The 25713-nt window shown below is 36.1% G+C and overlaps 1 protein-coding gene across 6 annotated transcripts in view; it reads right to left on the reverse strand.

Annotated features, from left to right (window-relative positions):
- FNDC3A (fibronectin type III domain containing 3A) overlaps positions 1 to 25713 on the reverse strand; it is a 173176-nt gene that overhangs the window by 21000 nt on the left and 126463 nt on the right. For all 6 annotated transcript variants that reach the window (XM_060079607.1, XM_060079603.1, XM_060079604.1 and 3 more), the window contains 14 exons: positions 24022 to 24179; positions 22059 to 22118; positions 20831 to 20969; positions 18827 to 18880; positions 16653 to 16777; positions 16107 to 16281; positions 14237 to 14323; positions 6238 to 6376; positions 5643 to 5711; positions 4714 to 4832; positions 2771 to 2876; positions 2508 to 2683; positions 913 to 1026; positions 45 to 194 (listed from right to left, as the gene is read on the reverse strand). In XM_060079607.1, the coding sequence (XP_059935590.1) occupies positions 45 to 194; positions 913 to 1026; positions 2508 to 2683; positions 2771 to 2876; positions 4714 to 4832; positions 5643 to 5711; positions 6238 to 6376; positions 14237 to 14323; positions 16107 to 16281; positions 16653 to 16777; positions 18827 to 18880; positions 20831 to 20969; positions 22059 to 22118; positions 24022 to 24179 (1671 nt within the window). The remainder of the gene's footprint in view (positions 1 to 44; positions 195 to 912; positions 1027 to 2507; positions 2684 to 2770; positions 2877 to 4713; positions 4833 to 5642; positions 5712 to 6237; positions 6377 to 14236; positions 14324 to 16106; positions 16282 to 16652; positions 16778 to 18826; positions 18881 to 20830; positions 20970 to 22058; positions 22119 to 24021; positions 24180 to 25713) is intronic.

A 25713-nucleotide genomic window follows, 5' to 3' on the forward strand; every position in this document is an offset into this window, starting at 1 on the left:
AAAACTCTGGATAGAGTAAGTGACAAGGCCCTGACCGCCTTTACCTGGACTCTGCAATAATAGGTAGTTGCTGGTGAAAGTCCTTTTAATTCATAACTGAGACCGGGCCCACAGTAACATATCTGCATACTTCCTTCAACTCCTCCCCACTCCAATCGATATTCAGTGACATCAGTTCCATTACTCAAAGGGACCTTTAAATTAAGAAAAGGATAAAGGTCTTAAGTCCTGACATGATTAAATAGCTTTTGGGCAAAAATGTTCTTTACCTGAGCATATAAAAAAGTGAATTGTTTTTGGATGTTTAAAAAATGTTTAACAGAATTTAAACTGTTCAGTATTACATTTTTATTCATTAAGGCCACCTGAATTTAAGATTTGTCAAAAAGTATAACTTTGTTTTCAATTAGAAGTAGAAATATGACTGAATCACTTTAGAAAGAGTACTTTAATGTAAATATACTTCAAAACAATTCTATTAAGTAATATAAATGTTAAATCGTACAAGGACATTTTCTTTGTTAAATTTCAAAGGAAAATGAAAATAATTATCATTATTGATTATTACTATATGCAATAAATATACTAGAGATAATAAACATAAGAGAAATAGTATTATACTAATTCTTATGAATGTTCTGAACATTAAGCTTACCGTGGCTAAATATCTCTGTACTGAGACAAAGCCTTTGATAAAATACAAAGCACATCAGGAACAAGAATCTAAATACTTGTAATGTAAATATACCTTATTTAAATGCTTCAAAGAGAAAAAAGAATTCACTTTTTACCAAGTGAATTTAACTAGGACTTACTCTTTGTATAATTTATGGAGATGAAATGCACAGTATCTTTATTCTTTTATATAAACTGTTTTAATCACTTAAATATAAGTCAAGGAAATTACAATACCTCCCAATTCACTTGTGCACAAGTTGCAGATCTCCATGTAACTTGAGGGGGCTTGCACTGATCTGGTGGTCCAGGGGCTGTAGTAATATCACATTTTTCTGAAAATGGTCCAAACTAGAAAAACAAATATTAACCAGTGTTTTCATTTTTCACCTACCAACTGCACAGCTCTCCATAAATATTCACAAAAAATCAAATTCATCATCCCTTTCCTTTAAGACTAATTGGACATAATAAAATTCTAAAAGAAATCACAGAAAGTAAAGATTTAATTAATGATCATGGAAGTAAATATGTGGGGTGTTTTAAAGTTTCATTTACTGTAGTTTCTTCTCTTGCCCCTTATTCATGAATTGGTTTCTGTAAAAAGGGCGGGGCATTCAGTAATTGGGTTGGTCAAATAAATAAGAAATTCTGTGAAGAGTGAAGAAATGGATACCAATTAAAGGCATGAGAGATGATGGGCATAAATTATATCTTAAAATTTAGAATAGCTTTAGTAGGGTGTAAAAATTAAATTCTCTGGAAATACAGAGAACAAATATTTACTTAAGATGATTTTGACAGGTTATCACAAACCTGAAAATATAGGTTAAAGACACTAGCACTAAAGATGTTAATCCCAGTGTACTGCAGCCTTGAGGGGCTGACAAAATCATGACTCCAGAAAGGAAGGAATGACGTACGCAAGGAATTACCAACAAAGTATATAAAACTGACATGTAAGAAATTTAAAAGTAAGTTTACAGATATAATGAACTCAGTTGGAGAATGAGACATAAAACACAGCACAGTTTACTAAAATCTGAAATAATGGGGAGAGACTTGTCAGTTTAACTTTATGAAATTTTAATTATACTGTAGTTTAAAGATACACAGTGCTAACTCAGTTAAAGTAAGAAATCACTGCTTTGTCCTTAGAGAAGTTTTAGAGAAGTTTTAATTCAGAGGGACGGGAGGTGTCACAGTTGAGTGGAAAGGGCGCTGGCTCTGGGGTCTGAGGAAGTGGCTGGCCTCCACCACTTCTTCGTCTGTGTGACTGCTGGGGCAGGTATTAGCTTTTCTGAGCCCCAGCTTCCTCAGCAGTAAAATGGAGATATCACCTGTTTTGTCCATTTTATGGAGTTCTACATACATAATATTAAAAAAAAAAACCCCACACAAAACCAGAATGCTTAGAATGTAAGTTTTCTCCTTTAGGCAAAAAATGAATCACAACTAGCTGCAAACTGAAAGTAAATGCTTCATTTAACCAGCCTCAAAACACTTAATAACTCTAAGTGTTTCATCTTATGATCAAGTTTCTACTCTTTTTACAAAGTAAACCCTATTAGCACTGCCTGAAAGGCAAGCTTTAGCTTAGCTAAAGTCCAAAGTGTCACATATTGTAAGTGGGGTTTGAAAATACTGAGATTCTGTAACAATTAAGTTATGGTATACACTGACTTCTCTCTTATTTATCAACAGAGGCTTATTAAAAATTGTAAAATTTGGAGTTGCATGTTGAAAGCAAAATTGTCAAATAATGGGTACAAATGACGTATGTTATATGAAATACCACTGCGATTATAATTCAGTCAGCTCAGTCTTCCTACCCCCATTTTGTTAGCTGCACGCAGTCTGAAGCTGTAAGTCTTTCCAGGAAGAAGGCTGCTCACTGTACATTCCACTTCAGAACCTTGGTAAATTTCTCTGGGTTCATCTCTTTCTACAGGAGACATTTCCACACCATAGCAAGAAATGGGTGATCCACCATTGACCAAAGGGGGTCCTAAAGGTGGAAAGATTCATGCAGTTTAACAAGAGGAATATATTTAATACTAACTTAATTATAATTTATTACCAAAATGAAAATTACCCCATCGTAACTGTATTTCTTTTGCTTTGGGTCTACCCTGTAATCTGGGAGGGAGGCATGGGCCAGGAGGCACAGCTGGAGTCTGCACAAGTAAAGATTCAGATACCTGCCAAAACAAAAGCAAAAACAAAACGAAAATGCCCCAAGCCAAATAATCAGACTGCTTTTGTTAGAGGAAAATAAGACAAACACAAAGATTGCACCAATAATTTGAAACTGTACTTGACTATCAACAGAGAAGGAATAAAGTTCTGAATAAAATCAAACCCAATTAAATTATTAAAACTCAAATTTTATACAGGCAAATAAAATAAAGACGTATTATGTGACTACTAGATACAAAGAAAGTTACCAGAAACCGCCCCCTCCCAAAAAAACTCTCTTTTCTTCTTTCCATAATTAAAAAAAAACCTCAAAACAGCAAAGAAACCCCTCCATATAACCCAATGGACATTATTTTTGATCATGTCCAAATGGCTCTACAAACCTCTTCTAAAAAAGGATGTTTTAACATTCTGTAAATGCTATCTGCTGTGTTTTCAGAAGGTTTAGACTATTTTGTCCACTTGACTGATATTTTTAACCTAAACATTAATTTATTTTTTTTTTTTTTTTTTTTTTTTTTGCGGTATGCGGGCCTCTCACTGTTGTGGCCTCCCCCGCTGCGGAGCACAGGCTCCGGACACGCAGGCTCAGCGGCCATGGCTCACGGGCCCAGCCGCCCCGCGGCATATGGGATCCTCCCAGACCGGGGAACGAACCCGTATCCCCTGCATCGGCAGGCGGACTCTCAACCACTTGCGCCACCAGGGAGGCCCAACATTAATTTATTTATCATTAAAAAAAAATCTTTCCTTCTTTCTTTCACCCTAAAAATAATTTAAAAATCAGGTAAGTTTTCCCAAGTAGTTGGCATCTTTCCAGGTATTTGGTAATACTTTTAATTTCTATGCTATTAAAAAAAATCTTTTAGTTTTATTTTTAAAAACTTTCTCTTAAAAACACTGACACAAACTCAGTGCCATATTCATTATCTGCACTGTATTAAGGTTTACACTTAAACTTTTTCCAAACATAAATATTTGGTCATCACCTTATTCAGAAAGGCATTCATATAAGAATACTACAGATGCTATATTAGAAAGATAGGTGGTTTTTTTTGGTGGGGGGAGGGGAGTGGGGGTTTGCTTTTTTTTTAATCTAGGAAGATTTTCTTATTAAAGAAAATGAAGCAATTGGATCCAAAGCCTGTTGGCAGGACTTGCAACTCAGTTTCACAGTACTCTCATTTTCAACCAAATGCTTATAATTCATTAAAAAAACCTACTTTCACTGCATTAAATCCCATTTGAAAAATAATAACAATTATGAATACTCCAAGAAACATTCTTGGTTGAATTCATTAAAAAACAAAAAAATCACTTCTATTAAAAAACATACTTCTCCAGAACATTACAAATGTCTCATATATAATCAATGGCACATATAAGTCCATTTTGGTTTTGGGGTCTCTAATAAGTGAAATAATTGCCAAACTTTTCTGAAATAAGTGGATATTTAGAATTTGTATTTAAACAGTAAATGGTATTTTATGGTTTGTCCTGATACATATAATTTACGGTGCACTAAATAAGCCTACGATTATTTTGTTTCTATTTTTGTTAGGTAGGGTTATTGAGCATCATCCTAAAATTTATCTTTATAAAATTGTCTGCAATGTTTTCATATATTTATTCTCCCAAAGCTAAACAGCAACCAGACAATAGATATTCACTGAATTTTGACCATAAGCTAAGTACTATATGTGTTAGAATAGTCTGGTCACTATAAATTTAACCACCTGGGTTATACATTTATGATTTATTTCAATATTTGAGGTGGCATCTGATGATCTCATCTCATTTGACCAAACTTGGAAAAAAAAATCTGCATGTAAGTATTACCGCACTCTGTCCTCCATCACTGATGCAGTAAACTCGAAAACGATAGTAACAGCCTGGATTCAGTCGATCGCAAAGATGTTCCCTAGTAGCTCCACTGTATATCATATCCCACTTGTTTCCTGTAAGGTGAAGAATTATGTTCAATCAGCTACCAGGTAATGTTTAACATTTTGGTATCATGGACACAGCAGGTATCCTAGCTTCACTAAGTAAGTGTTTATGTAATTTGTCAGAAACAATGTAAGCCTGTTTTGAGTTTCCTGGAAATGATCTAATTTTCTTTATGTGTGCAGCTTCCTAGACAAATTTGCATGGCTTTGTTGAAGTGAAATATCTCTAACTCTGTACAGACTTTGGCTTAGATTGATAATTTACTTTTAATTAAACATTTTAAATGTGTTTACTGGGCCAGTAATAACATTAAAACACACAAAGAATAGAAAGAACCAATACCATAGGACATTTAGTCTTAATTAAAAGACATCCTTATTTTTTGCAAGGAAATAGGCCATTTGATAGAAATAAAGATTGTTAAATGTGTGACTCAAGAATAAAGTTTACTAGGCAAAGAATTTATTACTAAAACTAGTATAATGTGAGTTAAATTTTAGAAGATGGTTTTTCTGATACATCTGGGTATAAATCTAACTGAGTAAGCTAACCTTCAGAAGACTTTAGGTATACTGGAACTGAGCAGTGCAAACAAAGGAGGGAAAAAAATAAGAAAATAATATAGCTATATAGCAGTCTTGCATTTGAGTCACTGTATTTCTGGAGATTACAACTTAAAGTGGGTCATAATAGACAAAATCTTAAATGCTACAAACAAAGGAAAAAATCAAGAGGAAAAAAGATTATACAAAATTAAAAATCATGAAGAGTAAAGGTAGACTGGTATAAATCTATCAATTTTTAATAGATATTCTTACCATTAGAACCTTCTGCCATCTCTACTACGTATTTATTGATGGCTGCCCCTCCATTGTCTTTTGGTGGGTCTATCCAAAGAAGCAAAAGTGTTATTAGGCAGAGTATATACAATTAAAAAAATCACATAAACTCATAATAGACAGAATACCAAACTCAGGATTGCTCTAAAAGAAAAAAGAATCACCTGCAGTGATTTTTAAAAAAAGTTAACCCCAGCATCTCATTTACTCTCTTGTTTTTGCATAAGGTAGTACATAAGCAGGTGCTCAATTAATTTTTGTTTTAAATGATTTTAATTTCTCGTGCAAAGCAGGATGACCAGAAACTGTAGCTACAAGTTCAGTAATCTTTCATTTCACACACTGCTGCCCCTGCTCAAAGTTCTACAGTGGACCCCAAGTTCTTCCTCCATCAAATCTGAACTTCGTATGTGTGACTACAAAGCCATCCTCAAACAGTAAATGAGTCTCACATTTCTTAGTGAACTTACTTGAGCTAACAAATTTATTCAAGTATCTTAAAAATGATCTAAATATTCAAATCATTTTAATCAAATATAAAAGTAATGATATACAAGTATGCATAATATCTTACCCCAAGTTATTTTAAAACTATGTGAATGTATCTTTCCTTTAACTGAGGGCTTTACAGGTACTCCTGGTTTATCAGGGCATGTAGTAAATTCAACTACTTCACTTGGATTACTTTTACCTTCTGAGTTATAAGCAATAACCTATGATGAGAACACAAAGACATAAAATAATTATTGTTTGATACCTAATGATATTGGCTTAACGAACAAAGTGATGAGAGACAACTAGGCTCAGTCAAATGATATATGTGAGAATTGCCTGTCTTCAGAAGGGACTCAGCATTAAAAACAAAAAGGGATCCATCTACGTCTCTATATACACTAATATGTATAAAATAGATAACCAATGAGAACCTGCTGTATAGCACAGGGAACTCCACTTCGCTGTACAGTAGAAACTAACACAATATTGTAAAACAACTATAACCCAATTTAAAAACTAAATAAAAACAAAAACAAAAAAGAGACTTAGCATATATGAAGAAAATTCAGGTATAAAATAATCCCCTTTTAGAATCAGTCTTGAAAATACAAAGTCTAACATTTTGATACTAAACAAGAGTCATCACTGGAACAAGCTATAATCTGGTGATACTTGATGGGCTTTAGGCTTGCTTTAACTTATTCTTTTATTATTCTTCAGGGGTTTAAAAAAATGCCCACAAATTCTCTGAATTTCCTCTCTTTGAAAGATAAAGGTTAATTCCTCTTCCCTTTGAATTGTACTTAATGACTTGCTTCTAACAAACAATGTAGAAGAAATGATGGTATGTGTAGCTTCCCTATGGAGAAGCCCATGTGGGGAGGAACTAAAACCTCTGACCAAGAGACAGCAAGAAGCTGAGGACTCCTGGCAAAAAGTTCACTTGAGTGAACTTCAAAGCACATCCTCCAGCCACAGTCAAATAATTCATATTTATAATAATTTATACTTATTCAATATATTTTTCACTTTAGAAATTTAATTACATATATATTTTAAAAATTTTATATATTTTACTTATTTTTGATCGCACTGGGTCTTGGTTGCTGCGCATGGGCTTTCTCTAGTTGCGGCGAGGGGGGGCTACACTTCGTTGAGGTGTGCAGGCTTCTCCTTGCGGTGGCTTCTCTTGTTGCAGAGCATGGTTCAGGGCACACGGGCTCAGCAGCTGTGGCACATGGGCTCAGTAGCTGTGGCTCACGGGCTCTAGAGCACAGGCTCAGTAGTTGTGGCGCACGGGCTTAGCTGCTCCGCGGCATATGGGATCTTCCCAGAGCAGGGCTCGAACCTGTGTCCCCTGCATTGGCAGGCAGATTCTTAACCACTGAGCCACCAAGAAAGCTCTGTGTTTATATTTTTACCTATCTCTTCTACTGAACTTAAAGTTCATCAAGTCCAATATCAAACTTGATATGATTTTCTCTTCTCCAAACCTGCTCCATCTCTGTTCTTCCCCATCAGTAAAAAGCACTACTACCATTTACCTAGTTACTCAAGCCAAAAATCTAGAAGGATCTTTGATCCTTTCTCTAAACCTATTTGTCAAATCTATTAGTAAATCCTGTACTCTACCTCCACTTCTCTGTTTTCTATACCTACCACCACCTTAGTTAAAGCCTCCTTTATTTTATGTTTGCTGAATGACTGTAACATACTACTAATTAGTTTCTCAGCTTCCACTCCTTTCCTTAACCTCATCTATTCTCTACATGGCAGCCAGAGGGACTTTATCACTTCTCAGCTTCATGGCTTCTCATTTTACCAGAATAAAATCTAAATTCTTATCTACGAAGCCCTATGTGATTCCACCCGACTACCTCCACTCGAAAGGTTCAGGTCTTTTACATTAGCAGTTATTTCCTTTGCCTGGAATGTTCTTTTTAATCTTGACATGCCACCTCCTTCTTGTTATTCAGATCCATTTAAATGTCATTTCCAAAGACTTCCTCGACTACCCAGTCATTCTGTCAACTCACCCTATTTTAGTTAACTTGCATAGCACTTATCACTATCTAATATTTGTTTGCTTGTTTGTCGTCTATTCCTTCCACTAGGATATTAGCTGTTTTGATCGCTATTGAATTCTTATTGTTTAGAAGAGCATTTATCATAGAGCAGATGCTCAATAATTACTGGCTGAATGAATGAGCCACAGGTGGGGACCACTATGACGTGACACTACAGACGAGGATCTAAATAAATCTATTACCCCAAATAACTCATGCAACCCATGAGAACTCAGTAAAATTTAGTCCAGTTGTTCAGTTTTGCTCAGGCTTCCTCATCAGTCCTCCCACATATTCAGACAGAATTTCAGGATGTCTTCTCACTCTGCTGCTACAGTTAGACTACAAAGGGGGTCAAAACACTTTCAACATAGTACACAGTGTTTACTTAAACCTCACAACTAGAGGAAGATTTTTTTAAAAAACTGAAGTATAGTTGATGTATAATATAAGTTACAGGGTGTACAATATAGTGATTCACAATTTTTAAGGTTATACTCCATTTATAGTTATTATAAAATATTTTCTATATTCCCTGTATTGTACAATGTCTTTTTTAAAAAAAGAAACTTATTTATTTATGGCTGTGTTGGGTCTTCGTTGCTGCGCACGGGCTTTCTCTAGTTGAGGCAAATGGGGGCTACTCTTCCTTGCGGTGCACGGGCTTCTCGTTGCGGTGGCTTTGTTGCGGAGCACAGGCTCTAGGCGTGCAGGCTTCAGTAGTTGGGGCACACGGGTTCAGCAGTTGTGGCTCACGGGCTAGAGAGCACAGGCTCAGTAGTTATGGTGCACAGGCTTAGTTGCTCTACGGCATGTAGGATCTTCCTGGACCAGGGCTCGAATCCGTGTCCCCTGCATTGGCAGGTGGATTCTTAACCGCTGCACCACCAGGGAAGTCCCAATGTCTTCTTTTAAAAAAACTTTTTATTTTATATTCGAGTTTAGCCAATTAACAATGTTATGACAGTTTCAGGTGCACAGCAAAGCGACTCAGCCATATATATATACATGTATCCATTCTCCCACAAACTCCCCTCCCATCCAAGCTGCCACATAACATTGAGCAGAGTTCCCCGTGCTATACAGGAGGTCCTTGTTGGTTATCCATTTTAAATATGGCAGTGTTGTACAGTATGTCTTTATACTTTTTTTTTTATACCTAGTAGTTTGTACCTCTTAGTCCCCTACCCCTACAGTGCCCCCTCCAGAGGAAGCTTTTATTTCTTAATTATATACTTATTAAAATCTTCGGCTGCACCGTGCCGCATGCGGGCTCTTAGTTCCCCGACCAGGGATCTAACCCGCGCCCCCCATGCTGGAAGGCAGAATATTAACCACTGGACTGCCAGGGAAGTCTGAGGAAGCTTTTAAAGTAAAAGCAGACTCCATAAAAACCATAAGATCCACTAATTATGTTTTTAAAGCTATATATGTTAGCACTGACTTTTACTTCAGTTAGCCAGTAAGGTATAAAACCATATTTTCCCCCAAATTTTACAAATAAAGCATTCATTTAGTGTCCACCACAGAGGGAGCACTGTGCTAATAACTAGGTGTGGTGCACTTTTTACCTTCAAGGAGTTTAGAATCTTTGTGCAGATTCTATGCAGACAGGCAATATGCATATCAAAAGAATTAGGCAACAGAAGAAAGATTACTATGGCCTAAAATGGTCCAGAAAGGCTTTGAAAAAGCAAATGAAAGTGATAACGGGGTTTTCACAGACAACAGCAGTGAAAAGGGGAAGATTGGGTAAGAGAGAACAGAAAGATGTGAGTACAGGAGCAGAAGGGAATAATAAATAGTGAGCTCTGCTCAGGGAAGGATGAGTATTCAGTGTGGTGAGGGAGCCAGTTCAAGTAAGAAGTGAAAGGCAGTGCAGTTAAAAAACTGAATGGGTTGGAATATAAAGAACCTTATAGCAAATTAAGGAGATTATATTTTGGAGGCAAAGCTGTGTTTCAGACAGATTAGGTATAAAATATAACTTGGATTAGAAGGTAAGCAATTAGCTTGAAAATGATACAGAACAGGTTTGGAGATTTAGTACTCTTTAGGACGGAAATGACAGCTGGCATAAGGCAAAGAGATGATATATCCAAGGCAGAAAGGGATATTCCAAGTAGAACTAAGGACTAAACTTGGGCACACTTAGATAAGGGCAGAGGAGAAAGGGAGACATCATAAAATGACAACAGACAAGATGAGAAAGAAGAGGGAACATGACTCTATACTGTCATAGATGCTGATGTATGAGCAGATTTCAAGGATGGAAGATAAGTGAAATTGATGGACCCAGATACTGTTTTGATTTCTCTTCACCTGTGAGAAGGCCTCAAAAACAAGTAACAAGCTTAAGTAAAGGTATCTAAGGGTTCTCAGCTCAAGGTACTCAGACCCTGACTTTTAGAAGGCTTGCTACTTGAAAACATATTTTTCAGGAACTTCAGGAAATAAGACATTAGTTTTCTAGTGGCCCAGAGTCATAGGGACTGGCCACTAGTCTCTGAAGGTTTTTTTTTTTTTTTTTTTTCGGTACGCGGGCCTCTCACTGCTGTGGCCTCTCCCGTTGCGGAGCACAGGCTCCGGACGCGCAGGCCCAGCGGCCATGGCCCACGGGCCCAGCCGCTCCGTGGCACGTGGGACCCTCCTGGACCGGGGCACGAACCTGTGTCCCCTGCATCGGCAGGCGGACTCTCAACCACTGCGCCACCAGGGAAGCCCTGAAGGTTTTAACTCTTTCTTTAAAATCTGAACACTAGGTCCTAGCCCAGCTTCCAAGTGAACCACTGGATGGAATTAGCATTGTTCACTTGTTTATCACTCTGAATTTTAAATGATTTTAAGAATGCTGATTGCTCTCTTATGCTTTATTTTCATTTTTCTTTTGTCCTTTAAATTTTTTCGTTGTTCTAATTTTGTTTTAGTATTTTGAGTGTCCTAGGATTGTCCTTACTGTACAGCCTAGAACTCTGGCATTTGGTAAACTTGCTCAAATTAGAATTTTATGTTAATCGTATCCTTATTGTTTCTTTTTTTTTTAAATTTTATTTATTTATGGTTGTGTTGGCTCTCCGCCTCCGTGCAAGGGCTTTCCCCAGTTGCGGCAAGTGGGGGCCACTCCTCATCGCGGCGCGCGGGCCCCCCACTATCAGGGCCTCTCCTGTTGCGGAGCACAGGCTCCAGACGCGCAGGCTCAGTAATTGTGGCTCTCGGGGCTAGTCGCTCCGCAGCATGTGGGATCCCCCCAGACCAGGGCTCGAACCCATGTCCCCTGCCTTGGCAGGCAGATTCTCAACCACTGCCACCAGGGAAGCCCTCCTTATTGTTTCTTTACAAACAATAATATACTATTTAGTCACTACTTCCTGCATTTTTTAATTTTTTATTGCTTTTGCTTAGTATTCTGTGATTTCTTTTAGAGTGTTAAGATTTTACTTTGATATATTTGCTTGAAAGAGGAGACTGCAAATGTCAAGCTAGAAAGGAAGACTCAGACAATAGAAGTAGGATTTAATGATTCAACCCCACCTCAGCTGGCACCCAGTACATGGCAGATTCAAAATAAATGTTTGAGCTTCTAGAATACTTCATACAGTCACCATTTTCTATTTCCTAATATTTTTTTGCCTCCTCTAGATCAGTGGTTCTCAAATTTTCACAAGCATCAGGATCACTTGAAGAGCCTGCTAAAATACAGATTGCTAGGCCTTACCCCCAGAATTTTTAAAATAAATTTACCAGATTATAAAGACATTAACAACTTCTCTTTTGAAGATCTGCTGGTATGATAATCATTACTAAAGCAAAAATGCAATGCAACACCAAAAGAGGAAAACTGGAATAAATGTACATACTTCTTAGGTATTTTATAAATCTTGTCAATAATAAAAACTGAATTTGAAAATTAAAATGACTCAGTGTTATCAGAAGTTTTAAAAATGAAGCTAATATACAAAATAAAGCATGACAAATATAATCATTATGCACTGCATAATCAAATTTCCCATTATCATTAAAATTTTCTTAGGTTCTCAAGGAGTAATAAAAGTTATCTTTTGCTTTTTAATAGTGAAAACAATTTACGATGGCTTTTATCATTTATTTGAAATAAGTTGTTTAAACAAGCAATGGTAGGAAAATTCAAATGTTGAATTTATCAACTAATAAGCATCCTGTTACATTTTGGGGAAAACCTCTATATAAAAATGTAGGCTGGCTTATACTAACTGGTATATTAGCTAATTCAGGCACTGTCTGCCAAGAAATAGCAATGCATATCACCAACCAAGTCAGAGCTAAAATATATCCTAGAATGGATGAAATACTAGGAAAGATACAGAATTTTCAGGAGTCTTCATAGGAGAAGAATTTTCAAAGCATGCTACTGCTTCAAGTGAGCAAGAATGATACATAGAGTTTCCAGGCCTCAAGCAGCAAGAATGACATGAGGTAGGTTGGGTGGAAGCAGCAGCAACTGCCTAGTAGAAACTCGAGCACCCTGAATAGGACTCTAGGGAAGGATACAAAGGAAAGAGGAGGAGTTTCATCCAATAAGTAAATACTGTGAACATATGTGGGGCAAAGTTTATCACTGATGATGATGGGAGTTAGAAATAAGGAAAGGGAGAAAATTAGAATTAACCCATGGCACTAGATTAAATGGAGGTTTTTGGTGTGAACTCATGATTTTTAAAAATAGATATACTAGAAATAAGAATATAAATGTGTTTGTGCATGTAAATTGTGTATGTGTGTGTGTATACACACACACAAGACAAACATACATACAGCTAGTTCTTAGCCTTGTCCACTGAGAGGATGCCCAGGAGTAGCAATACCCTTATAGCATTAAGTATACTTACTACCCAGATCTTGACTTCTAAATACCATTGTCCACTTAAAGGACCTAGGTGCTTTGAGAAATGGCCAATATCAAGGTTGATGAAGAGAAAGTACAAGATGAGAATGAAATATCATGTTCCAGAAAGGGTGGGCTCAAAGAATGATGGGGTGGGGACATGTCAAAAAAATTCAGAAGCCAGCCTGACAAGGGCTCCCAAATCAAAGACAATATGAACCTCATAACTGATAGCCATAGCAACAAAATATAACCCACTCAGTAAACAGGAATCCATGAGTTCATACTGATATAAATAAATGAGAAAAGAAAGCTTTTCCTTAGAGTATAATGACAATTAATAAATGTAGAAGGAATGATAAAATTTAAAAAATCACCACTTGGCAACCATTAATCATGATTACTGAATAACTGATTCAGGCAAGAATTATCAATGGGTGTTAAAACTAGTGGGTGAAACTTTGATGAGGAACAAGATGTCTACAGAGTATTTAAAAAATACTTATTACAAAGAGAAAAAGAACAACTTTACAGTGAAGACACATGGTAGATATCACCTTCATCAACTAACTACTAGTGACTGGACAATTGAAACTGTGCACCACTAGACAGAGCATTAAAATATCATTACTTTTTTCTGATATACCTGCCAAAAAAGCATATTCTGACTATGTTCAATGACATCCACATTTTAAAAGATGTTGTGTTCACATTTTGCAAATAAGACTCCTGTAAAACATTAAGACTTTTGAATTTAAATACATAAAGTTTGAGAAGCATTATTATATAGTAAGAAAGTAAAACAATAAAGCTCATTTGAAAAGGCCAAAATATTTAAGATTTAAAACCACAGGAATGGGCTTCCCTGGTGGCGCAGCAGTTGAGAGTCCGCCTGCCGATGCAGGGGACACAGGTTCTTGCCCTGGTCCGGGAGGATCCCACATGCCATGGAGCGGCTGGGCCCGTGAGCCACGGCCGCTGAGCCTGCGTGTCCAGAGCCTGTGTTCCGCAATGGGAGAGGCCACAGCAGTGAGAGGCCCGCGTACCGCAAAAAAACCCCAAAACCCCCACAGGAATGAGGCATGTACCTGCCTTTAAAACAGAAACAAAAAGAACAACAAACAAATCTTTCAAGGGCTTTCAAAGCTTACCTTAAATTTATACTTTGTACTACGTCTGAGATTTTTCACTGTGTAAGCAAGGTCTTCTCCATCATATTTAGGCTTAAAACCATATCCCTGGAAAGGGAAAATAAGTCTTCATTAGAGGTCTAACAGCAGAAATATGGGGAATAAGGAATATGTGAAAAGACTCAGGTCCTCTTCATCTTCTGTTACGTGCAATGTGATTAATACTTGGTTGAGGGTAATTTTCACCTTGATGCTTCTATCTTGAGTAGACAGATCCAGAAATGCTACTGAACATTTGTAGGAGGATGGAGAAGGCCACTTATTCTCAGTAAATACAGTAGCCAAGAGGAGATCTTTGTGTCGAGGGAAAATGAGAGACAATGGTAACATCACCATCAGTAAGCTTATCCCTAGAACTAACAGGAATTTCTCAGACAGACGTTGCAAGAGCTAAACAAAACCATAACTATTTAACATATTTAACTTTCCCCGAACACATAACTGTGTTTAGGTGAATAGATGAATAGTTGGTTGTGCTGGCAGGTTGTGATGTCACTTACATTTGGCATTATTTATAGCCCCAGGGACAATGCTTCACTACTTTCCCAATGTTATTTTTAAAAATTAAAAAGACTGAGATATAATTCTCAAACCATAAAATTCCCATTTTTAAAGTATAAAGTTCAATGGTTTATAGTATAGTCATAAGCTTGTGAAACCATTAATTCCTAGTTCCAGAATAAAGCCTGTACTTTACTTTCTGGTTAGCAGTCACTTTCTCTCTTTTCTTATACACCAATATACTTTCTTATCTCTATGGATTTGCCTATATCCATAGAAATGGAATCACACAATATGCAGTTTTCTGTTACTGGGTTCTTTATTTAGCATAATGTTTTCAAGGCTCATTAATGTTGTGGCATATGTCAGTACTCCATTCCCTTATGTGGCTGAATGATATTCTACTGCGTGGATATATTACAGTTTGTTTATCCATTCATCAGTTGATGGACATTTCGGTTATTCCCACTTTTTGGCTATTATGATTAATGCTGTGAACATTGGTGTACAAAGTTTTGTACAAACATGTATTTTCAATTCTTCTGGGTATACACCTAGAATGGACCAAGCTATTTTTTTAAAATTAATTTTTATTGGCGTATAGTTGCTATACAACGTTGTGTTAGTTTCTACTGTACAGCAAAATGAATCAGCTATACATATACATATAACCCCTCTTTTTTGGATTTCCTTCCCATTTAGGTCACCACAGTGCATTAAATAGAGTTCCCTGTGCTATACAGTATGTTCTCATTAGTTGTCTATGGACCAAGCCAGTTTTGACTCATACTGCTTCAAAGTAACTCTGAAAAGCTATGGAACTATATATAACTAGGAGAAGACAGCCTAACTCTTGTTTAGCTCAGTTCTAGCTCACAGGAGATGAGACATTGGTAACTAGATTCAGGCTGCACTATATAGTCTCATGTGAGGCTCTTCAAAGTTTCTGTGGCACTTGGAGAAGCAATGCATGAACACAGTTGGAGAAGGGAGACATTCTCTTTTCTTATCTTTTAGAGTTGCTTAGTCTAAGGCTGTGGTGATCCTTCCCTCTCTTTATTTTCCCCAAAACATATATACTTAAAATGTAGTCTGTGTTGTTCCCAGGCATAAAATGTATCCAAACACACATAAAAACCAAAACCCCCTCCAACACATCAAGAAAACAAAAGGCTGAGTTGTCCCTCACTTCCAGTCCCTCCCAAACAGTAACCAACCAAGGTTTCAAAGCATTTGGGAAACGATCTAACTATTGTGGCAATATTTACTGTATCAGGATTAATGTCACACTGAAAATGTTTTAAATACCATATTTAAAATACATACTTACTGAAGTTTCTTCCTCCATCTCTAAAATATAAGAAATTCCTTCATCTGATGGTGTTCCTGAGGGTTTACTCCATTGTAAGGATAACCAAGTAACCCCAGCTTTAATTAATATAGGACTTGCTGGCATAGAAGGGGCACAGCCTGAAGTGTAATATAAGACTTCTTCACTAAAACCACTGTTGAAGCAAATGGTGTTCAAGAAGGAATGAAAAACAGTTATTTTTTATAGCCAAAGAACTCATTTTTGATAAGTGACATTTTTGGGGCAAATGATAATTTTGATAACTAATTATAATCCAATAATATATCTTGGATTTGGTAATATCTTTATGGTAACCAGGTCAGATACCTAAAAGTGAATTAGTATTCTTTTAAAACTACTGTTTATGTAATTAACAAATTCTCTTATAGCTTTGCTAGGTTAGTAACACATCTTAACTATATCAATGAAGTGATAACTAAGGCAGAATTTTTAGTGGGTAATTTGGACTGTGAATAATTTATACAAATGAAGAGTCTACAATATCTACATTAAAATGTATCTTACCTTGGACCATAGTCATTTTTGGCTGATAGTCTAAATTTACAACCCATTGCTGGTGACAGTTTAGTAATTTTAAATTGCTTCTGTAAGCCCGTGTAACACTGACAAAATTCTCCATTTCCTTTTCCCTAAAATAAACAGTTATATCATTGTACATTATTGTAAAAAGAAATCCACATTAATTCCTAATTGATAGTAACATATTAGCTAGGGTACATTAAAAATCATCTTTGTTACATGCATATCATGAATCTCAAGAGAAGTCTAAGATAACACATCTTTTATATGATACTCACTGTTCATTAACACAGAATTCAAAAACTGAAGAGCAGGCATCTCTGTATAGCTTCTTGAACTAAGCACCCTGTTTCATAGCTGATGCTTAACCTCTGGCTTTTAGTAAAAGAAACTCTTTCCGGGTATGGCTCCCACAATCTCTATGGGGGGACTGGTAGCGGTGGAAATAGGTTGATCTTTGATATGCATAACTGGCAGCTTTCCCCAACCTATGAAAAGTTCTATGCAAACAGTTTCAAGAAAAGGTCCCTACCCATCTCCAAACCACCTAGATAGCTGCTAAACTTCCTTAAAGATTTTGGCACTACTACTGCTTAGATTTAATACTGAAAGAGTATAAATAGAGAGAAAAATCCCATTACAGGCATTAAGATGGGAGAGAGAAAAGTCTGCAGTTCAGGACAACTGAAGACTTTTAGAAATTTAAGATGCTACATAAAAATCAACAAATTTTTAAATTTTCTACCCATTTCTCGTTATTGTGTGGTAGAGGTAAAGGGTGGTTAGGGTGACCTCTGCTTCAGTCTGAATCTGGTTGCTTTATTGAACTCTAATGTTAGTTTTAATAGTGTTTATAGTTGATTCTATCAAGTTATCTAAATAGAAAATCATGTCATCTCTAAAAAATGATAATTTTGCTCCCCCAGCCCAGCCACCATAGCTCTACCTCTTGTTTTGATTCCAAATCATACTGTATTAGCTATAACTTACTGAATAATGTCAAATAAAGGTGGGGAAAACTGGCAACTTAGACTTGTTTTTGCTTTGACTAGAAGCGCTTTTGTTTAGTGAAAGTACTGCACTTAATACAAAACTATCAAATAAGGAATTACCTTTCTATTCCAAATTTGTTTCGAGTTTTAAATGAGATGCGTGATAAATTTTATCAAATATCTGTCATAATTTATTAAGATGATATGGTTTTTCTTCTCAGTTACTAAGATACAGCAATAGACTTCCTAATTCTGAATTCTCTTAGACCTTCTGGAATAAAACTTACTTGGGTTGCGCCTCAGTTTGAATTCCCAAATTATTAGTGGAATTTCTTCTACTCCCTCTGGCCCCTCCTCTTAGCTGCAGTGAAGCAGCAGGGCAAAAGAGAACATGATATATATACATGACAGTAAAACAAAGTACTAAACAATAAAGCCCAGTACGTTTGCTGTGGTAGGCTGAATAACAGCCCCCAACGTTATCCAGATCCTAATCCCTGGAACCTGTGAATGTTACCTCATATGTAGCAGGAACTGTACAAATGTGGTTAAGGTAAGGCTCTTGAGATGTGGAGAGATTATCCTGGATTATCTGGGTGGGTCCTAAATGGAATTACAAGTGTCCTTTTTAAGAGGGAAGCAGAGGAGGACTTGAAGACAGAGAGGAAGAAGGCCATGTGATAATGGCAGCAGGGGGAGAAAAGGCAATCTGACGTGGCCATGAACCAAGTAATGAGCACAGCCTCCAGAGCTGGAAAAGGCAAGGAAATGGGTTCTGCCCTAGAGTCCCTGGAGTAAGCACGGCCGTGGTGACACCTTGGTTTTGGCCCAGTGAAAGCCATTCTGGATTTCTGGTTTCGAGAATTATAAGAGAATAAAAGTGTTGTTTTAAGCCACTCAGTTTGTGGTGATGTGTTAAAGCAGTCACAGTAAATGAACATGCTTGCCTTTAAGGCTGATGTGAAAGAAAATATTCCATCAAGTTAATTAACCAAGTGATAGCTGTGATGGTGGTTTAGTTGAAAACAACTAGAACACTGGGAAGTCTGGTCAGTAATGGTTTCTAAGAACACCATCAGCTGACTCATACACCATAAACAAAAAGGTATTTCTGCCTGAGGATATGCATACATTTTAGCCTAATTTAAAAAGTTTAAATGTACTTACCTCATCCCATTCTAAAATAAAACTTTGGATTTTAGAACCATTGTCACTAGGTGCCTAAAACAAACACCAAAAAACAAACAAAATGAGTACAAATTAGTACTTTTATAAAACATATTGTGACGATCCAATCTAAGGCACCTATTGTGTGTTGCAGATGTTCTCTAGGATTTAGTCCTGGAAAAATGCGCAGAGAATACAGAAATACATGTATCCTATAATCCTTTAATCCTATAATCCTTTTAACTTCAAGAAAAGAAAACAAATCAAGAGGCTACTCAAATTTTTATGAACACTGAACAATCTCTTTTATCAAGATCTCTTAACTTTTTTTTTTTTTCTTTTTGCGGTATGTGGGCCTCTCACTGTTGTGGCCTCTCCCGTTGCGGAGCACAGGCTCCGGATGCGCAGGCCCAGCGGCCATGGCTCACGGGCCCAGCCGCTCCGCGGCATATGGGATCCTCCCAGACCGGGGCACGAACCCGTATCCCCTGCATCGGCAGGCGGACTCTTAACCACTGCGCCACCAGGGAGGCCCAAGATCTCTTAACTTTTATAATCCCTTTTTTTAAAAATTTATTATTTTTGGCTGCGTTGGGTCTTTGTTGCCCTGTGTGGGCTTTCTCTAGTTGCGGCGAGTGGGGTCTACTCTTTGTTGCAGTGCACGGGCTTCTCATTGCGGTGGCTTCTCTTGTTGCAGAGCACAGGCTCTAGGTGTGCAGGCTTCAGTAGTTGCGGCTTGCGAGCTCTAGAGCGCAGGCTCAGTAGTTGTGGTGCACAGGCTTAGTTGCTCCGCGGCATGTGGGATCTTCCCAGACCAGGGCTTGAACCCATGTCCCCTGCATTTGCAGGTGGATTCTTAACCACTGAGCCACCAGGGAAGCCCTATAATCCTTTAAAAAATAAATAAATAAACTTTGCCTTTTATCAGAAGGTTTTATCAGCTTTAAGCTCCTGGGATAGATCCTGTCATTTTCATTAAAACTCAACTTACAATCTGAAAGTGATATTGTGTAATACACTAAAAAGTGAAAGAACTAGTGTTTTGAAAGGAACTCCAAGAGGGCATACTGTCTGGATCTCTGATTCTAGACTCCACGTGTCAACTGCCTAAGACTGCTAATTCACCAATCTGTTACTTTTCAGTGGTGAAAATTTCAGCTTTTTTGGTCATTTTTTCCCCAGTATTTAATCACTCTAAAACTAAAGAATTTCACCTTCATTTCAGTACGATGAAGAATTGTTCTTTTCCTCTAGGACTTTTGAATGTGCTCCTGGACATCCATACAGGTGAAATATCTGTTTATAATTATTACTGCCTAGATCCTAGTTCCATTTTACAAGGTATTTGTGATATAGTTTTAACAGTTACTGTATTCCCCCAAATGCAACCACTGTGCAACTTGGGAAAGCTTGTACTTAATTTTATTCAGAAATTTACCAAGACTTAGGTATCATTTCAGAAAATCATGTCACCAATGACAATGATGTCTGTGGTGTGTGAATTACCAATTCTATCTAGTGTCTTTCCATTTCATCTTCTTGTGTAGCTGGGCACAAATATTTATATATTAAAAAATATATTATTCTATTAAAAATAATTTTATTCCTCCTTTAAGGCATATTAATATTTTAAAAACGATGAGTCTAGTTATTATGAATCTCATTTTAGGATAAAATTCAGGATATAAAGGTGTCATTACAGAGTATTATAGAAAGTAGTAATGAGCCTGAGAATTACACATTGCAGTGTCATCACAAATTCAGTATAAGGGCTGCTAATTATAAATCAATCTTTTCTGCTATACTTAACATTATAGTAAGAAAAACTGATAAGAGTGTTATTTTAGGATATAAGGAACAAATGCCTATTTAATACATGTGAAGAGCAAGAGCAAGTTAGCTTAAACCTCTTTTTGTCTCCAAAAACAAATGAAGTTTAATACTACAGAAGAAAAAAAAGGAAAACAAATGTCCAGTTGGAAATACTCTAGAGAATATTCTTACCTTCCATTGCAAAGTGAGTGAATTTTTGGTCCGATTGGCTATCCTTGGTGGATTAGGTATGTCAGGTTCACAGCTTAAGGTGGTAAAGGTTTCAGCTTCGGAAGGAGTTCCCTTTATAGAATTGTATTCTGCCTGGACTCTAAGGTGATAGAATAAATTGTTTTAACCTGCAGATAGAATCACTGTATCCTGCCATTCTATAGCATCACCTTTAAGTACAGGCAAGTCAGTAAGATGCCCTCTAAATGTTCTATTGAGAAAATATGCATATCAGAAATAAAGGGTGACCCTTAAAAAAAAGAAAAATAGAATAGGCTGGGGGCTTTCATATTTTCCTGACTGCCGAAAGTAAGAATACATTTTAAACTGTGACTGTGTCTCTGAGATATGCATTTACACACACACACACACACACACGCACGCACAAGTACCCTGAAACAATATCCTGAACTATGGTAATATATTGATACTTTCTATTCCATTTGATTATATTTAACTTTAAAAATTCTGAATATAACCCACAAAATTAATTTCATGATTCAATAATGGTTGCAATCCACAGTTTGAAAAATATTAGGTTGGATGATACTTTGGGTTTATCCATAGGATGTATAATTGAAAACTTAATTTAATAGTTTAATAGGAATAATCCCAACTGCAAGTGTTCTTTTTAAAAACAGAGGTGACTGACTAAATCGTTATACTGAGTCCCAGCTGGGGAGACCCTAGAGTCTATAAAATAATTTTGGTAAGTTATAAAAGAAGAACTGTGCAGAACAAAACAGTATCTAAGTTATCCTAATTAAATGTTATGAAATTCTCAGAGTTTTAATATCCCAAACTTGTACAAAATAGGATGGGGTAAAAATACGTAAGTAGGAAATATTATTTATGATTCTGTTTTGTAAAAGTTTCAAAAGCTGGGACAATTTTCCAGTGCTTAATTAGATATTACAGCTATATTATACATATTATCTGTATATTCATTCTAATCCCTAGGTCCTACAAACAGGGTGATTTACCCTTCAATACAACATTTGAGTTAAATGTTTTTGTTTTTTGTGGAAAGTGTTGATAATTATACCACAAGAAAAATCAAAGTCTACAAAACCCATGTTTTTAATCCAAAATTAATATTTAAATTATATTCTAGACTTTTAAGGAAATCATTAAAAACAAACAAAGCCTATGCTATATCATATAAAAGCAACATATAGGAATTCCTTACTTTGCATGGTAATCAGTAGCTGGTTTGAGATCATTTAAAGTGACACTGGTTTCTTCTCCTCTGGGGGAAAAAAAGGCAACATTTCGTTATCTGATAAAGCATTCCAGAGGATATGTATTATGTACACTACAGTTTGTGGTACTTTATGAAATTATACTGCTTCTTTTCCAACTGTAACCACATTCAGATTGCACTAATATGCAGTTTGTGTAAAATTAAGATATATGCTGAACTTAAGCATGTACCTGAATACCACTTTAAAACAAAAAGGTATGCTAAGCAAATCAATTGTGTAAGCCAGACTTTTTTTTTCCCCCTGTGGAGTTAGGGAAGATACTTAGCTTACTGAAGAAACAGAACCATTTTCAATTATTTGAAAATCCACTGGTATATAATTAAAATGCTAAATAACACATGTACTACTGAAATCAAACCTACCAAATTTATACAAGGAGTCTGCCACTACTGGATTTTATTTAAAATATAACACAACTTTATTTAAAATGTTTCAGTTTAATGAGAAGATTAAAAAAAACCTGAATTATAATTTAAGGTAAAGCATTTTTTATGGCCACTATTAAATTTTCAAATATAATAGCACATATTTTCTTAAGTAATCATTTGATACAACTATTATTTGGGTATGTAGCCAACAAACTAGCCTGTTTTCTCTTCCTTTTCTTTTAAATCACTGTTCTCTGTTTCATTTCCTTCAGTTAAGTTTCTCTCCTTTCCACTTTATGGACTTCTTCCTCCAACCTCCCACCTCCCTCCCACTTTCCTTCCACAGCTATCCTGTTTCTCAAATCAAAGCCAGTGAATCGTATGAGAAAGGAAACATGTCTCACTGATAGAAGTACACCTTAATGAATCAGACAGTTGTAGTAGCAGCCTCAGAAAGAGACCTTAATTGGTGCAGGGTAAAAAAGGTGACTGAGGTTGACTAATGTCCCTCTTGTGCTCTCTGGTCAGGCTGCAAATGGAGATAAATCCTTTCTCTTAGAAAGCAGCCATATCAAACTAGAACAGCCATTAACACAAAAAGAAACCTTTAGGTTAATGGTCCTTTACCCTCTGTTTACCTCTTAGGTAGGTTTTGTCTCTTTTAAGAAAAAGAAATAGAATAAACACACTTATGTTGCTAGATGACAGTCACTGGAGCAGTTTCTCTTTCCTTTCTTCCCCATACTAGCTATTTTTCTGAAAAAAAGATACCAAGAAGGCTGATGTATCCAGTGTTGTGTGTTAATAATGATCATTCAAATGGCTAACCACCTCCTTTACAATCTTCCTGGTGGTGAAATTATAACTAGTAATCGACTTTACTCTTTTTCATCAGAATAAGCAATTTCTATATGAATAAGAAGAGAAAAATAATTTATTTTACAACCATCAATCATAAACGTCACAATTTTAGCCACTGATACTTTCTAAGGCTTCTTGGTATATAATATGCTTTAGAACCAAGAAAAGAGAACTATGATTTTTCAAAGTATGATTATTAACATACCAACATACAAATGAGGAACAATGGTACTAAATTCATTTTACAATGGGATATGAACTTGTACATGTAAGAATTAAATCCAACTCCCTAGAGGAGCAATATCACATTGCATGAGTTCACAATATGAGTTCTCCATTTCTGGTCCTGGCTTCTACATACTACAATTTATATTTATGTCTCAGGAATATGTGAATAATGAAATATCTATTAGGGAGCCTACTGAAAAATAAAAAAGCTGAATGTGGGCAATGAAAGTGATTATTCCAAGGGAGTGTAGACAGAAATGTGAACCAGCCGGCATTTGGACTATTTACATTGAAATTACTATCACTGGTCAACTTATAGATTCAAAATAAAAGCATGAAGAGGGAAAATAGCACAGAATTAGTTTTAAGCTGTTTTTGATAAACCATTAACTTATATAATGGGAGGGAGTAAAACATAACAAATACCTACGCATATACACTTTTATATTTCCCATCTTTTCCAGTACTTGAGACCAGAATTTCATAACCATAGAGCTCTGGTACAGTAGTCTCATCTGTTTCGCCATTAATGAGGCTGGAAGGAGGTGACCAGGTAAGTACTACTGTCCTTGCCTGGATGTCTGAGGCCTGCAAAAACATAATATTTGAAAGCTCTTTGAAACAACTGTAATGTGCACAACAAACAGTAAAAAAATCTAATGGGGTTTCAAGATTAAATAAAATATATCTAACTACTTACATAAAATGGCTCACAAATAGAAACCTGTCCTTTTGTAGATGAGATACAATTTGCTGTGCAAGAGCGGATAGGCTCAACAAAGGTTTAAAGACCGTTTGGGGCCGTCTAAAACTATTAGTGTAAACATCATATACAGTCGAAAGAAGGGCAGAAAAAACCCACTTGTAACATGCTTGAAAGGGTTCCATTTCCTCACTTTAGAAAGTGTCTAACAATAAGAAAAATACCAAAACCTCAACAGAAAAATGAGCAAAGGACATGGACTGTCCAAAGAAATATAACTGAATAATATTTAAAATAAAAAATATATAAAATATATCTAACTACATTCATAATTAAATAACTGTAACTTAAAACAAGATACTACTTTTCATCCACTGGGTTAGGGAAGATTAAAACTAATTAATGGATGAAATACTGGATTAATATCTAGTGTGGTGAGGGTCTGGAGAAATGGGTGGTCTCTTAAATGAGGATAGGAGTATAGATTGGTACAATCCCTATGTAGAGCTACTTGGGAACCATTATAAAAATTTAAAATGTGTTTACTTTTTGATTCAGAAATTCTACTTCCAGGAATTTTTTTCATGATAATATTCCGTAAACTTACATAAGTACATAAATATACACCCTTAAGAATACTCGTCGCAGCACTCTTAATAGTGGCAAGAAACTGGAAATTGGTATAGCTTCTTAACATATTACTATGCAGGTGTTCAGAAAATGAGGTAGACATGTACGTGCTGACATTTAAAGAGATCCTCAATATACTGGTGCTATGTAATAGAGGAAAAACGGAAGCTGCAAAGAAATATATATGCTATGATTTCAGCTGTGTTAAAGAAATTAAAAAACGCATACAAATATCTGAAAATGTACTGTAAAAATGTACTAATCCTTACCTTTGGGGATTTTGTGAGTATGTGTGGTGGGATGAAGAGAGATGTGAGAGAAAAACAGGAGGTCTTAATAGCATTTTTACATTTTGGATTACTTTTATAAAAAAAAGTCTAATAAAGAGGAAAAAAAAGTCTAGGGATTTGATTTAAACTAAAGATTGGTAAGAAAGGTATCAGATTATATCAATACCCAGACATTAATGTAAAAGCTTGCTTTAAAATTATCTACATTTAATGACTATCTTAGTCAAAGACAATAAAACAAACAAACAAAACAAAACCACTAACCACTAGGATGAAGCCCCTGTCTTGAATTAGGCAGAATAAACAATCTATACACAAGCATAACTTTCTCTCCTTTTCAAAGCTCTCAAAGCTTGAATAAGTTTAGAAGACTGTTACTGTATTTATTTTGCTTCTGCTGAGTCACAGGAAATGTAATATTTACTGTCATGCTGTCTTTAAAAAGTCTTAGTACAGTACTATGTTTCAATTACAATGGACTTAAAAGTGATTCCTTGTT

Source organism: Mesoplodon densirostris, chromosome 17 (genome assembly GCF_025265405.1).
Source record: "Mesoplodon densirostris isolate mMesDen1 chromosome 17, mMesDen1 primary haplotype, whole genome shotgun sequence".
NCBI lineage: Eukaryota > Metazoa > Chordata > Mammalia > Artiodactyla > Ziphiidae > Mesoplodon > Mesoplodon densirostris.